At 36.8% G+C, this 16,031-nt stretch overlaps 1 protein-coding gene across 4 annotated transcripts; it reads left to right on the top strand.

Annotated features, from left to right (window-relative positions):
• The first annotated feature begins 326 nt into the window (after window positions 1-326).
• On the top strand, window positions 327-15,736 carry LOC140923103 (uncharacterized). 4 transcript variants are annotated; one of them, XM_073373170.1, is made up of 5 exons: window positions 327-426; window positions 10,510-10,569; window positions 11,082-11,116; window positions 13,798-13,869; window positions 15,007-15,736. In XM_073373170.1, the coding sequence occupies exons 2-5, from the start codon at window positions 10,527-10,529 to the stop codon at window positions 15,688-15,690; spliced, it is 834 nt and encodes a 277-aa protein (XP_073229271.1). In that variant the 5' UTR covers window positions 327-426; window positions 10,510-10,526; the 3' UTR covers window positions 15,691-15,736. The 4 variants fall into 4 exon arrangements, with proteins under 4 accessions (XP_073229271.1, XP_073229270.1, XP_073229269.1 ...); XM_073373169.1 differs by lacking the exon at window positions 327-426 and adding an exon at window positions 7,287-7,352; XM_073373168.1 differs by lacking the exon at window positions 327-426 and adding an exon at window positions 9,080-9,241.
• Window positions 15,737-16,031: the final 295 nt, after the last annotated feature.

Below are 16,031 nucleotides of genomic sequence, written 5' to 3'. Positions count from 1 at the left end.
TGGGAGGGGGGATTTTTTCGCTCTGCCAACGTACCGCTTTTCTTATATCTCTTCGAAGACTCCGGTATCATTCAGCAAGCCCCGTTTTAGAACTGGAAATGACTAGGTTATCATTTCCAGAGAAAAGAGAGTACTATTTTTATATTGTATTCCGCCGGAAAAGCTGCTGACTTAGACAAATAAGATATAAAACTGGCACAGAGTCAGTTTTCTGCGAATAAGGGATAATCCTGTTAACAAAGAAAATAAAGTATTATTGAATAGTTAATAATTGATTGGCTTGTCACATGTTGACTGTTGTCATTTCCGCGAAGATATATACGTGCTGACCCATTTGAAATTGGATCATACATTGATCAAAATGGCGATTGCTCTCAATTGTTCATGTTTTTCATCCAGGAGCTAAATTCGAGAGGAAGCTAGAAGGTAAATGCCGTCTTAATTAATCTATTTTTAGCTATTTTTCCGATTGTCTATTTCTTGTATTAAATTAGCTTCTCTATTTTATAAATATCTACAGACAAAACCGGCGCTCCCATTGACTTCAGACCGAAATTATTATTTGCGCTCTTTTTATTGAGGGCATGTTGCTGTATATTTTGCTTCGTATGTTTTACTGGAAACAGTTTACTAAGTTTTCTTCACTGAGCCTCGCTGAGGTTTAGTTACTTAATGCTGGCAAGGCATATAAACTAGTTTCCGCAGTGCTGTGGGGAAATTGGCTGTATGATTTATCACACTTCCCTTGACTTCCCGTATATCATTGTCGGTGCGCGATAATCTGCTCGATTATGTAAGCCGGGATGCTGGCTTCTAGTCTGATAGAGGTCTGAATCAGCGGCTGCTATTAGTATGAAAAGAATTTCATGGGTAGACAAAATATTAAGGTTGCCTCATTGAATCCTTTCAGCGATTATTCGATGTATTCTCACTACCCTCGTTTTTTAGTAATGTTTTTAAAATTAAAGTGAAAAAATAATAATAATTTTATGGTCAAGGGACGAGTCACCAGGTAACACGTGTGCACCCCTGCGAGTATCAAAAGAAATTAAGTAAGATCTTGCGTACGTGCATTGGAAATCATAAAGATAGAAAGGAAGGGTGAGGGAAAAGGTCTTTACCTGAGTCTTTCCAGTTGACAATATACAAAAACTGTTGTGAAAAAAGGAAATTACCGATGCTTACTTCTTACATGCTTTTTTTTTCTGCACTGAACTTGAACTTTGATGTAAACACGTGGTGACCGCGCGTGATCTCGGGCGAGATATGATCGAGGACAGGGAAGTGAAGGAAAAATACCATAAAATTCCGAAAATAAGCCCCTCCAAATATAAGCCTCCCAAATTCGTAACGCAAAAAACCTTCTGTTAAATCGCTCCTCCAAATATAAGCCCCCCGGTGGCTTGTACTTGGAAATTGCCCTCAAATACAAAGTAAAACAAAGCAAAAACGGTAAATTTCCTTCCAACTATAAGGCTCAAGCCCAATCGATATTGAAATGCAAATTTCCCTCCATAGATAAGCCCCTCTGAATATAAGCCCCCTCCGAAAATAAGCCCCTCAAAAAGGGCCGTTGAAAAATATAAGCCCCGGCGCTTATTTTCGGAATTTTACGGTATCATGCGTGCAAAAAAGATTGAGTTGTAATGATTATTTCTTACTGTTAGTACAACTCAAAATCTTAAACGTCGATAAAACGGCTTCCAAATGGCTCTAGAAGCAAAGAGACAATAAATAACAAAACACCCACAGTAAAAAAAAATGGAATTTAGGACTTGTTTTGTTTATTTTCATACATTCTCTTATAAATTCAACATCTAACGAACTCCCACAGAGTCTGGGCGGCCTGTGGTGCATCGTAAAAAAAATCGCGGAACTAACGATCTCTCAAGAGTAACTCGAAACTGCTGAAGAGTAGAGAGCCGAACCCAGCCGCACCAGGTTATTGATCAGAATCAAAATAAGGGGCTGAAGTACTAGTTCAAGCTTCGACGCTATTCCCAACAATTATGTTGCTGAAAGAGTGCGAGAAAATAGCGTGAATTTGAAACATTAACTTGGAAAAAAGCTGTTGTTTTAACTTGTTCTGAATGTTATCAAACTCTACTAACAACCATGAGTTTGCAAAGGGAGACGGGCTCTTGTTTGCGCTTCATTCCTACTTAGACTGCAAAACAGTCCGTATTTTTGCGTATTCAAGTACGCGCGAGCAGTCAAACAAAAGGTCTGGAATGAGGCTGAAAACAGAGAGCGAGGCTCGCGTAAGACTCTTACGCCACGCTTTACCGATTTCTTTACTGATTTTGAGAAAAAAACCGACTGTTTTTCAGTCTACTAGCGGGGGGGATATGTGCAGATTTGGGGCCGGATTGTTCACTTTTTGTTAAAAGCACCAAATTTTCAGGAATGACAGAACTATTTATGTCTATTAATATGTGATTTGGTGCCATCGCAAATTTTGCCTGTTAAACTGGTTTTTGGAGTGAAAATTAAACTGGCCGCCATTTTGACCGGAAGTAAATATCATCTAACCGAAAGTACACAAAATTAAGCATTTTTTTTTTAACCAAAGTGACGACGAAATTGTTTATTATATAAACTAATCGTGTCTACTATGTGATATCGGTGCCATCGCAAATTTTTCCTGTTAAACCGGTTTTTGGCGTTATTACTAAATTGGTCGCCATTTTGACCGGAAGTAAATATCACCTAACCGAAAGTACACGACATTTGGCATGTTAAGGTCAAAATGACGACGAAATTGTTTGTTCTATTTTTTCCCGGATATTTATGTCTTATAAAAAAAGTCAACTGTGTTACAAATTAGCGTTTAAATGAGAAAAGTAAAAGCGGGATAAAATGGAAAATGCAACTCATTCAAAGTAATTCATTTCAGTGGTGAATTTAAAAAAAATGTGAAACAATGATTCACATTTTTAAGCATAGGAAATTGACCAACATCAATTTTCTTCTGACAATATCCATATGTTGTCAAGAGATTAGGTTATGAGAATTATTAAATGATCACCTAAGAGAAAAAGCTTTGATCTTTTATCAAATTCTCTCAACTTATCCGTTTACGGAAATGTATAGAGATCAGTTTGACGAATTTGTAAGTGTTGAAAAGCATTGATTGTTACGCAACACAAGGCAGATTCCCTTCTTTTAAGATATAATATTTTAAAATATAAGTTAAGTCTCTATGTTGATTGTGTCCAAGACATTTTCGTTGAGTCTACTCTCCGTTCTAACTACCTATGAAGCTTCCCTACTATGAAGCCAAGTTAGCTTCCCTATCATATATCTTGGTACTGATGTACATCTACGCTACCTTGCAGCCTACGAGATTGCTAGCGTATTTACTAAAAATGCTGCACTTGCACTTCCTCCGTTCCATGCATTCACAGGATGTGACAAGGTGAATACTTCTGGTCACCTCTAGAAATAATCGGAGTTTTCTTTTGCTTACACGTTCTTCTATACGATAGAAAAAGTAGTTCTTTACCGTCAACTGACAAAGCCAAAAGTAGTTTCTTTGATCCGGCCTGCATTACTTAAACTTTTCAAGGGCACGGCAAACCATGCTGGCCACATATGGAGTCAGCAGGCACTGCTACCAAGCATCTCGGTTCCTAGTCTGCAAGACAAGGGCTGTATATTTAATTTCTAAGAGGAGAGTGGCGACTTTACTGCATACCACTGTCAGAAATTAGAAAGTTGAGGGTGGAACTAGTCAAGTACGCTCGTAAGAAGGGCTATTCCCAGAAGAGTGACAATCGTGAAAGGCAATCCCAAACTCTCGTTTCTATTACAAGCACTCGTCTGCATGAAGTATCAAGTCATTAGGTCACTGAGATATCATCTGTTCTTCTTCGATATTCTGTATCATAGCCAAAGTAGGCTCAAATTTAGTAACGGATTATACATAATGAAAATAGTAAATTGAATGTATAAATTAGATTTAAAGAAAATATTAAAGAAAACTAGCAGGCACAAAAGAAGTTTAAAGTTCCCACTCGGGTAGTTTTACTTCCGGTCTAGCTGGCTGCCAGTTATATCATCTCTATTCAATTTTTTTAGACAACTTGCTTTGAAATAATAGCTCTTTGTATGAAAATACAGCTGCCTTCGGCATTTCCTGACATTTTCTTATCCAACTTGCTAAAATTCAGAAAATGAAAATCAAAAAAAGAAAATGTTAATGTCACTTCCGGTTCAAAATGGCCGCCATTTTAAAACTCTTATTTTTCGCATTTAACGGACACCATATCCTATCTTTTTTAGGGCCTTGAAAACTATCATCTAGCCAAATTTCATGCTTTTAACAGAAAGTGAACAATTCAAGCACATATCTGCTCTACTATACCGCGTCACATCAAAGGGCAGGGGTCCCGGCGAAGGTGTTCCGCCAAAAAATTTTTGCGCAATGGAAACTTAGTTGGCAAGATATTTATTTTCACGGACTTGGGCTGGGATTTGATACCTCTTTCATTTGATTTTTTCTTTTTGGTGAAGCTGGCTGGATCGGACGAGAAACGGAGGGAGACTGGAAAAGACCCTGTCCCCCCTTAGCAAATCGATATCTGCTAGCTAAACTAATCGCAGCTACAGAAAAAAGCCGCTTTTGAGCTTTCTCCAGAGCTTATGGAAGGAGGAATTTTTCGCAAAGCCCCCTGAGAGCGCGAAACAGGAGTTCTTTCGCCATCCAGTACCCTATAAGAAGTTTTTATGATCATGGTTCCCATGCAACCTCGTCCCTAGGCCGCTTTTCCCTAGCTTTACAGGTGTGGCGTTTTCTCGCCCCACGGCCCACTCGGCTCCAAAGCCATGGAAAAGCGCCCTGGGGACGAGGTTGGTCCCCATGAGGAGATCAGAGCAGAGGAGAGCTGTTAAATTATCATAGGAGTAAGAAAGAAGTCACCAAAAAGGTATTAAGCGCTAGATTTAATTGAAAGAAGGCAATTAAGACACACAGCACTAAGTATCTGTCAAGCACTCACCACGAATTAATTACAAAAGTGTGCTTGGAAAAAAAAAACAAAGAAGGAAAGCAAGGAAGAAAACGGAAAAGAAAAGAAAAATAAAAACTGTGCAATCGCTTCCAGTGTTTGCAGCTGGACTCAGAGAAGGTCTCAGAGAACCATTTATCGGGCACATTGGCCGTTTCTATACCAGAGACGTTAAAACGTCATCTGAGACGGCTTAGACAAACGCATTTAACGTCTGACGACTTAAACGTCCAGATAAGTGCGTCGTTATGTTCAGACGTCGTCCTGTTCTAAAACATGTCAAACGTTAGATGCGTCTTGACGACTTTAACGTCCGTTGTATAAAACGCCAAATTATTAGAAACGTTTGAAAATCAAAGACTTGTACTAGTTGTGCACGGAAGAGTTAAGGATAGTGTTTAGCAGCCAGGGACAGTGAAAAGGTTAGCTTCATCTCAGATGCCATATAAAATACGTTAAAAATAAATAGCGTGGGCAATTTGCTCTTAATGGTGTAGTTGATGCGTATGTGGATTGTAAATTAATCAAATGATGTGTGTGTTCAAGTCTTGCACACTCTATTTTATTCTGCAGTTTCTTCCTTCCTTTCTGTATCACTAAGACTTTTTTCATGCATTTATAAAGTGAAGACTACAACCCATTTTGAGTTGTCCATTTTTGCCACAACCCATCGCTGATAGTAGTTTCCAGGTCCTCTCTTTTCAAGTCAGTGAAATCTCTGTTGACCAGTCTTTGGATAACATAGGTACATTTTGAAATGCCTGCACTTTGAATTGATGGAAAATCTAGGACTACTGGGTAGGTTTCTACGAATAAATATAACGTAATAGTAGGGATTTTTTCCCCTATACTCTGATCACCTTTGACGAAAATGCTGATATTGAAGTGTTACTCAATCTTAGACTTCGTGGCAATGTTGTGTTTAACTGAGCGGTAATTAAAACAGGCAGATGACTTTGTGGTCTGCTTGCGCGTAGCAAGGAAAAGATACTAGTTGATTTCTTGTATTCTGGGATGTAGAAGTTTCATCACCTTTACTTTGAAGGAGTAAGTGACTCATGCTTCAACAAAATTTACCGATAGAAATCACCATGCAACGTAATATTCTTTTCCTAAGGAGAATACAACAAATTAAATGAAGAAAATAATATTGTTCTCATCGTTAGGTCCTTAAAGACTTTTTCTTAGAAGATTTTCTTAGTCTATGAGAACAATTTCATACAGGCATTCTTGTATTTGAAAATTATACCTCGATGATAGAGAAGAAACTAATTGTAGCCGGAACCGTTAACGTTTATTCAAACCTCAAAAGTCTAATGTTACTGAGGTGGACAGATTTAAACTAGCAGTCTTCTAATTGATGTATGAGCAGGACATTTACTATAAACCAGTAGATGTTAAATCCTACAATAAAACGATATGAATAGCGGGTATTTTCACAGCAAATCCCCCTTGTGTGATATAGAATAGAGCGTTGTGCGATTCACGTTTTATAAGTGCTTAAAAGAGTATGATAACGGGAGTGCGATTCACCTAGGAATCAACCCCGTTTTTACTAAGTCTTTTTTCACCACTCAGCCAGTGTTTGTAATTTTATTGCATTTAAGGTATGCTCGTCTCAACAGAAAGTAGAGAGTAACGGGCCGCGCGTGTTAAGCGATGATCCGCTTTCAGTTGTAGACGTGCAATTTATACTAACCGTAGCACATGCTAAGCGAATAACGTTGTTTCCAAGATACGCTAAGTCAAGATAAATATTTCCCATTCATTAATTCATTTTGATTGTCACAGAAAGTTGAACCGAAGCATTAAGCTTTCCAATGTTGTTATAAGTTGCAGACTAATTTTACTTTCATTGAGAGTGTCTTTGGTTGTCCGGAGTATTTGTTATTTCGGAAAGAGAAGAAATTCTTGCATTGAAGATTTACTTGAATGTAGCTTGTGTTAATAACACCACGTGCACGCAGTTGGAGATCTAGAATGAACATTTCCAGGTAATTATGACTCCGCTTATTTGTATTCTTGAGAAACTGAAATAATCCATGTGACGTTCAAAGTTCCCAGCAATCCTCATGGCGTCGAGGAATTGACTCAGCTGGTGTGGTTAACAAAAGGATCTTTGTCAAATCGAGCGCTGATTGGCTAAAAACGCTGAACGTAACAGGTTATTTATTCGTATGAACCGTCATCAATATTTCATGCCAACCGCGCATTAGTTTACAATTTAACTGTTAGAATAAAGGGGGGAAAAGCCGTGTGAGGACCAGAACATTATGAAATCAAATTCTTGAGATTTTGACATTGAGGCAGATCTGAATATTTTTCGCATGGCATTTTCTTCAGGTATGAGAAAGGGTAAATTGTATATTGTGTAATATTTGCCCGGGAAATACGGCCGCTGATTGTTTGAGAGTGATATTTGATATAATTCCTCTTTTCAGGACACGCGCTAGATCTTCCGATCGAGTAGTTACTGTACCGAGTTAGTTTCACAACCATCTCAGTAATACATTACTCTGAAAGATTGTTTTGACCGCTTTCTTCTTTCTTAATCTAATTCCAAAGTTCTCCTCAGCTGCCGTCGCCTGTTTAACTCGGTTTTTCTCGAAAATACTTCTGTTCGCAACTAAAAGCGTGTGCTGTACATACGTAGTTGTTTGAATCTCGTTTCGCTTCAGTGGAATTGCAACGCGGAAGCCGTGATGAAAATACGACATTTTATCTCATTTTACGTCAAAGTTAAATTTCTGTCCGGAAAATCATTTTTAGTTTTAATTATTACAGCGACTGCATCCATTTTTGTGTTGTTGAATTTTGAATTGCATCTACTTAAGGACGTAATATTAAATTAACAATTTGGAGATTCCTTAGAATATAGTTCGCAGTAAAATGAATATTTTGCCGTAAATGTACATTTTTTGTCTTTTCTAGCCATTTAGTCGATCTCCTTTTGAACAAATCAACGTGATATCAATCGAAAACAAACTTATATGCAAATTTAGACGCTTGGTAACGGGCAGGTTTATTTTGGAGGTAAATATAGTTGGTAAAGACCTCCTACACGATCTAATTTTGATGAAGAGAAGACAAAGTGTTCCATAAGATCAGGGGACACATGTAATGCAGCCTTAAAATCCTATTTTTGCCACAACGTACTACTTGATTCGTTAAAAAAAGTAACAATCATTATTCATTAATAGTTTTATACGTTATTGTTATAATTATTTTTCATTTACAATCCCTTGACCATTTACAGACAAAGAAGGCAGTTTTAGTAAAACTGATTCACTCTTAGTGGATAAAAACTAGTATTATGACAATTGCTGTTTTGGCACTTTTCAAGTCGTAGAATAATTATTTAGCCTCTCTAATCTAACTTAATCCGAAGTTTTGAATAACAAAACCCAAAGCACTTATATTTGTATAGAGTTCATCACTTAGAATGCTTCGAATTTATTCTAAAGTCGAAAAATTTTATAATTAAAGTGTGGTGCAACTGCCGAGTTTATTAATAGTTATTTATAAGCTGTAAAAGCAGCTTTATAATGATTTTTTAAATAATTATTCCTGCCTGTTATAGTCATTTCGCAAAAGTAGTAATTGTAAATAAAAGTTATACTAAGCAACTTTTAATCGTAATCAAGAGTGATATTCAAAAATAATTCTCTGGGAAACTTCATAACATACTCGCACGTAAAAAAGTGGAGTTACGCTCCATTGAAATACACCTGGAGTTTCTGGCATAGTGTCACGTTCTAAATTCGAATGATTATTAAAATTGCTTGGACTCCGGCATGTGAGCTGTGTTTTAAATAATAATATTTATAATTTCTTTGCTAACCACATTGCAAACCAAGGTGGCTAAGAAATAAGCCCCAATCGATACATTGTAACTTATCGCCCGAATTATTTCCCTTATTTAATTCACCAGTAAATACTATAAGGCGGAATATTTCCGGCTGTGTTTTTCTTGTGTGTGACATAATGATCATGACTTCCTTGAAAATATGAAACGAATACATTAAAACTCGAGGTTTCGATATTGATTAAGAAATAAAAATCCCACATTTGCGTGCACAAAACTTGTTCTGAGGAGAAAACAGAATCAATATTACGTCATAGTCAAAGACAGTGTTGGGCTAGGCTTGGCAAGAACGAATCTTTTCCAGCCAAATTGGAATTTATATATACTCGAGGATTTTGTCGATTGTAAATTATGGGAGATTCTAAAGGTGAGAGTTATTTCATCGCTTTTCGAAACTTTAAAACATTTGATCATCTCTTAAAATTAGCTGAGAACAACTTACGATAGGAAATGAGTATCAATGTATTTTTATATCGAGTAGATTTCTCATTCGGTTAGATCCTTACGTTACTTTTAGGAAACGAAATCCTTGTTTCCCATTTTAAGTATCGTCGTATTTCAGTAGCTTTCGAAAACGAACGTTCACCCCGTTTTACTTCGATCGAAAACATGGCAGTTTTACGTCTGTATCTGTTATTTCTTCATCCTAGAGTATACGAAGCAAAAAGCTATATTCCGCTTTGATTCAAAACGATAAAATTTGGCCTGTGCTCCGTCGAAAAACCCTTTGTTTACAATTTCAAGAAGAGGGAACACTATTTTGCTACCTTGTTCCTTCGAAAACTGGCAATTTATAGTTTTCCTTTTCTACACATATTCTCAAAATAGATTCTATTGAATGATGGCGCTGTATTAGTCCACAATTGTCGGAAAATGAACCCCAGCGATTTTTTTTGTCCTAAATCATAAGACGTGCTCGATTGTTTGGTTGCTCTAGCTGGGTCGGAGAATGAGCTAGATTTAAACAACCCCGAAATGACAGAATGCTATTTTATTTTCCGTCATCTTTATAAATTACATCGTAAACTGACGAGCACGCGATTGGCCAAGCAAGGGAGCGGAATAATTATGATATTTAATTATTCCTTTAGGGTCATGCTTTATTTTGAAAATATTCAGGAATTCCACAATTTCTATTAGTGAGCTTTGAGATCTTCCAGCTGATTTGTTTCGAAATCTGAGGCGAACGGGACATTCGTTGAGCGAGTAATCGGCGAAGCGTTGACGACTTTTCACGAGATATGATATAGTTCGGCCAGTTCTTAAATATCATCGCGATTCAAACTGTGTGTTTAGTGATGTGAGCAAGTTGTGTTGGTCTCATAAATCGCAGATTTATTGTGAGTAGAACGATTTCATTTGTTACCGGCTTATTACCACACTAGATCACTTTCGAAATCGTTAAGTCCTAAACATGGATGCAGACAAGATTTTAGCGGCAACTTATTGCGGGAAATTGCAAGATCAATATGAGTTTCAACACGCTTTTTAGAGCATGATTCAATAATTTGCATTTATGCCACGATATTGATTCCTAGAGGACGTCTATTGGTTTTGATTTCCCCTAAAAAATCATTTTTGAAATAATGTGAGTATGAAACGTTTAAATATGTTTTTTTTTTGGTCTTGTGACAGAGGACCGCGAGGCTAAAATGCTGAGCTATAAGAGCGTGGAGCAACTGGAGGCTTTGAGCCGTAAGTATCTTAAAAGCAATGTTTGAATTTTGATTATTGTTTATAATATAACTCAGTACGTACGAGGAAATATAATATAAGTTATAAATATTCAATCGCAGTACATAATGTCTTCAAATTTCTAAGTATATTTTTGAAAGTCCAATGATTTCTTTGATTATTTCTAGAATTTTCTGGTCAGAAAATGGAAAGATTTCTTTGATCAACATAGCAAGGCGAAGTGACCTCATTGTTATGCAAGAAGTAAAATTAAAAAGGCCTTAAAGAAAGCGTGTAGCTGTATTTTGCTTCAATCATTTACTGCAAAGGCCTCAAAAAAGTTAAAAGAGTTCTGAAAGAAAGTCAAACAACGAAATAGCATGTATTGAAAAATTCATTATTTTCCAAGTCAAGCCATCTTGTGCTTCAGTTTTGGGTCTTCTCTTTGTTGCAATTATTCTTTGTAAGAAACCTTAATTGAGCGTACTTAACAATATTGATTATGGAATATGTTATTACATTTCTTCTTATAGCTTCAACTAGCCACACCATCAAGGATCACGAAACGGTAATTAATAATGTATTTAACAACTCTAAAATCTAGACAAGTTTTATGGCTGCTAACCGGCAAGACTCGACTTTTTGAAAATGGAACCCACTTCGTAAGTTGCGAAACTCACAACTAAACTACAATGTGGATTCTATGTGGTTACCAGAATAAATACTGAACGATATGTAATATAAAAGCCCTTTGTGTTAAAACATAACATTGTTCGAGTCAAAATAATAACAAAGGTTCATCTTTTAAGCGAGTTTTCATGCATGATATACTTTTCTCAATGTCGTTCTTTCTTTTTTAATTTATTGAAATCCAGGGCGAAGTGTTTATAACATATTTAAGATTCCTTAATTGATTTTCATGAATAAATTCATTCAGTTTGCTCATGCTCACATAAAGCAATGTGCTCCAAACTGTTCGAAAAAGATCAAAGCTCAATCCAGTTTCAATGAAGTCTCTCTTTTTTTGTCCCTCATCTAAATATAACTAACTGCAAAGTTGCAATTTCATAGAAACCGAAAGTTTTGTCTCGTTTTTTTCTCTTTTTGTACAACCTGGCGTAAAAATAGATCCAGAGCTGCAATTAATTTTTAGGAATTAAAAATATGATCTGTGCTTTTATGATGATGTTGGTGTACCTATCACGCTTCAGAGACTGAAAAAAAAGTGACTAAATTTATTGTGAACTTTATTTTTGTAAACAAGCTTAATGTATCGTTGTTCTCGGATATGCCTAAACACGCTTGATCAATTCATTTCTAAGAGCACGTGATAACTGTTCACTAATGTAGATGAAATTTCTTTTTTCTCTTCTAATTGTACTAGGTTTTAAATTTAATTACTGCATACAATTTCTCGTAAACAAATTCTGTATTTATTATTTATTTATATCTACCCCGACAAAATTTAATTTTATATTCATTTAATATTAAAATAATACCTTTGTTTCAAAGGACTAGATTTGCTCTAGCCGCCTAGATTAGCACTGCTTATCAAGCGACGGAGCAGTATGCAAATTTTCTTCTTTTGTAATGTTGACGATAAATTTGATAAACTTGAATAACCTTAATGTTAAAATAAAGGTTTCTCTGTCATTATAATGGCGACACTCTTTAGCAGAAGTCATCATTGTCCCCAGATCACACGTGAATAGTGAAAATTCCATACAAAATCTACGATGTCGTTTGGACAAGAACACAAAACTCTAAATAACAAACGTGCTCAGTTTTCCATTAGTTTACAAGCAGCTATTTTCCCTAATTCCTCTGCGGTGAAATCAGTTGAAGTCACGGGTGACGTGATCTACGATCATCAAGAGACGTACAGTTGAATCCAACATTCGGCTAGGCTTTTGTGCATTATGCTAGCATTTTTTCGAGCATTTTAGTGAGGCAAAAGCATTGAGCATTATTCGAGCGTTTTAGTGGCATTTTCCCCGGAAAATTAATTTTTCCGAGAAAATTAAATAGAAATCAACTTTTTTCAGGAGCCCATGCCCCACGAGCTCCTGCGTTTTTAAAGAAAATGAAGACTAAAACTCAAAACTCACAAAAAACCTAATACAGCTGGGTTTTTTTGGCTGTTTTTATGAACTTGTACACGTTGTTGTTGTTACTTGCAACACTTGCACGTTTTTGTAAGTGAAAACTTTGAAATTAATTTTAAAAAACCGTTTGTATAATGAGCATTTTCCGAGCATTTTAGTGACTTTTTTGGGGAGATCGAGCATTTTAGTGGGAAAAATGGAGCATTAAGGTGGAGCATTTTAGTGGGGAAGCAAAAGCATAATGTACAAAAGCCTACATTCGGCAGATGTTGGGATATGTTAAAATATTTAGGTTAAAGCCGGCTATCTTTGCTCTGAATACGAAAATTTTCTTTACATACAGCCGAGAAAAATCATTTTCACTGTAACATACATCAAGATCAACGCTGACAATAGTCAAGAGAAGGCGCCTTATTTATTTGATAACTAGACTATCAGTCTAGTAACACAGAACCACACGTGACCAAAAGTAACTACATGTGCGATATACATAGACAAGAACGCGGGACTCAAATATTACAGTCAGTATCTATCCGTCTATCAGTCTATCTATTAGTCACGCAGCCCCTTTGTACGGACTAATAATGGAAAGGCCCGAATACTGTTTATTTCATCCAGTGTTTTCTTGAGTTTGGTCAACACTGTAAAATTTCGAGGCATTGCCAATTCAGTGGAACTGACTTGTGATAACTGTGTTGTCAATAAATAATAATAATAATAATAATAATAATAATTATAATAATAGCGAAAAAGTAACTTAGAGACTGCGTCCATGTTGAACAAAAAGGCGTGAATCTTTGATGTAATATATCAGGCATGAGACGCAGTGTTTCATCACCAGGTGAAACACCGAGAAGAGAGTTGAAAATACGACGCGCAGCGCAGTATTTTTTGACGACCTTCGAGCTGTTTCATCTGGTGATGAAACACTGTGTCGATCGCTTGATATTACTCCTCAAACAAAATGATTTTTGAAGGAGATATTAAGGATGCAAAAATAAGCAGTTTTTCATCTGATTTCCAAACACTCATTAAACATTCATTTTCTTTGTATTTTCTTTATGAATTATTATTATTTAAGTAGTTTGAGAATTCAATTTGCAAATTGATGCTTTTTTTCAATTTTGCAATCATTTATTTTCAGTTGATTCAAGAACTGAAGAAAGAAAACTTCGATTTAAAGCTGAGACTTTACATGGAACAAAAAGAAAGGGAGGTGAGTCACTGTGGAGTGGGAGTGCATGCGCAGTGTCGTCCAACTTTTTTTGGTTGCAAATACTACTTTGCTACTGCGTAAATTAAACCACGCTTTTCACCTTTTTGCGATCGTTCTTGCGTGAAAATGGCAGATCTTTTCGCTTCCCAAAGATATTCAATAAAAAAACAAACTCGGTGATCTAATGATAAAACAATGGTTGAACTCGGTTATCGCAAAATATCGTGATTTGTCAGTGTCTCGCAGATCAGTCATTTGCCTCAGTCTTCGGCTTCGGCAAATAATTGATCTGCTCGCCACGAACAAATCACGATATTTTGCTCAACCTCGTCCACTAATTGTTAATCATTAACGATACCCGCCATCTTTACTCGCCCTAAAGGACTGAAGGGATAGAGCAATGTCACGTGGTTTCTCAGCGGGCAAACAAGCGATAAAATCTGCAAGTGCAGGAAATCGCGTTCGAGTTTGTTTCTTCTAGACAACACAAAATGAACAACTTTTCATCTTTTCATCACTTTTAAAGACGATAATGGCAAATTATAGGTGGAAGTGTTCTTTGTTACTTATTTGGATGCAGTATCGACCGTAGACCTCACAGCAAACGAACTCGAAGTGTACATTTGTATTACAATTAAACCGTCACCTCGTTTTGTTAGAATAAACAAACTCGACCGCGATAACTTGTATTGGCAAATACTAGAGAATTTAAGCTTCACGTATACGGCTAACGGCAAACGTTAGATTCGGGTTGAGAATTTCTCAAAATAGAAAATGAGCAGATAAAAACAGCTCGAAACAATTCGGATAAAAAATTGCGTGAAACTACTCGAGTGTAGAAATAATGGACATTAAACGACAAGTTAAGGGGAAATTTGGTCAAGTTGTACAAATTCACTTTTGCCATTTGACGTGAACATGATGCTTAACCTCTCTCGTTTTTATCTCGTCGATCCTAAAGCACGCGCAAAGATGGTGAAGGCCTATTACAATAGCGAAGCAAAGGAACTTCAAAGCTAAGGTTGATTCTTTTTCTTTTTTTGTGTCGCCAAAAGATTTTGCACAAGAACACATCCTAAACTAACTTTCTCTTGACTGTGGGCAGTTGTAACAATTGTCTCATTTTACTTGATACAGAGAGTAACAGAGGACTTCAAGCAGAAGATAATCGTTTTAGAAAGTGATCTCACAGAGGCTCTAGATGAACTCAGCGACGCCTTAGAAAGAGAGAAAGATTTCGAGGCTTGCCTGGAGAGCTCACAGCTCCGTGAAAAAGCGTTAATGAACAAGGCGCGACGTGTTGAGGAAACTGTAAGAGAACAAGAAAATGAAATCAAATTCCTCACTCTGTCTAAACCGAGAGAAAAGGCGAGTGAGAGACCGCTGACGTCTGACGCAGAAACCATGACCGATTTTCCGTTTTACATGGAGAGGGCAGTGGATGTTGGCGAGTATGGCGCTGATAATCAGCGACCGTACAGTGATATCGATTTGAAAGACTCAGCAGAGAGCCCTTCCGCCCTACAAACAGAAAATAGGCCCGAGGGAGTGGATCTGTTACATAGTACAGGAACTCTTCTAAGGAAGAAGAATGAGATTATTAGAGAAGCAAAGCGAAGACGCACAGCGCGATCTAAAAAGGGACAACGTAGGGATGTGAGCCGACGGTATAACCTCGATCCGGACTATCCCGATAAGACCCGAGAACGTGGCGAGAAGAAGTCGTTTTTCAGTAAATTGTGTTGTTGTGTTAAACAGCAGGGTGCTGAATACGAAGTAGATGACGAACTGGGCAAAGCGAGAGTACGCTATCACAGATAGTAATGGAATACTTCTTGTTGCTGGGATAAGAAATAAATGTCTTACTTCGTAGGAAGGATTCATTGCTAAAAAAGTTCCCAAGTATTTCCGAGGAGGTTACGAACAGCAGTCGTCCCGGCGAAAAGGAAAATTTGCTGACGTTACCAATTTTAATTTGATCGATTTTCATGATGGGACTTGAAATCTGAGTTGGTAAGATTTCATCCTTTACTTCTATGAACAAACAATGAACTTATTTTTAGCCGAAATTTGTAGTTTTTTTTAAGAATAACGTTGAGATAGTCTGCTTGTAGAGGGATAAATATATAAATTCTAGCAAAGCCACAATGGCACAAAGACTT

The sequence above is a fragment of the Porites lutea genome, chromosome 13, assembly GCF_958299795.1.
Source record: "Porites lutea chromosome 13, jaPorLute2.1, whole genome shotgun sequence".
Classification (NCBI taxonomy): Eukaryota; Metazoa; Cnidaria; class Anthozoa; order Scleractinia; family Poritidae; genus Porites; species Porites lutea.
This window is presented reverse-complemented; position numbering and strand designations above follow the sequence as displayed.

Excerpts from the sequence above, each read along its gene's own strand:
- LOC140923103 (XM_073373169.1), top strand. Across the intron at positions 10,570-11,081 it reads GCAACTGGAGGCTTTGAGCC|CTTCAACTAGCCACACCATC; the intron begins GTAAGTATCTTA and ends TTCTTCTTATAG. Across the intron at positions 13,870-15,006 it reads TGGAACAAAAAGAAAGGGAG|AGAGTAACAGAGGACTTCAA; the intron begins GTGAGTCACTGT and ends TACTTGATACAG.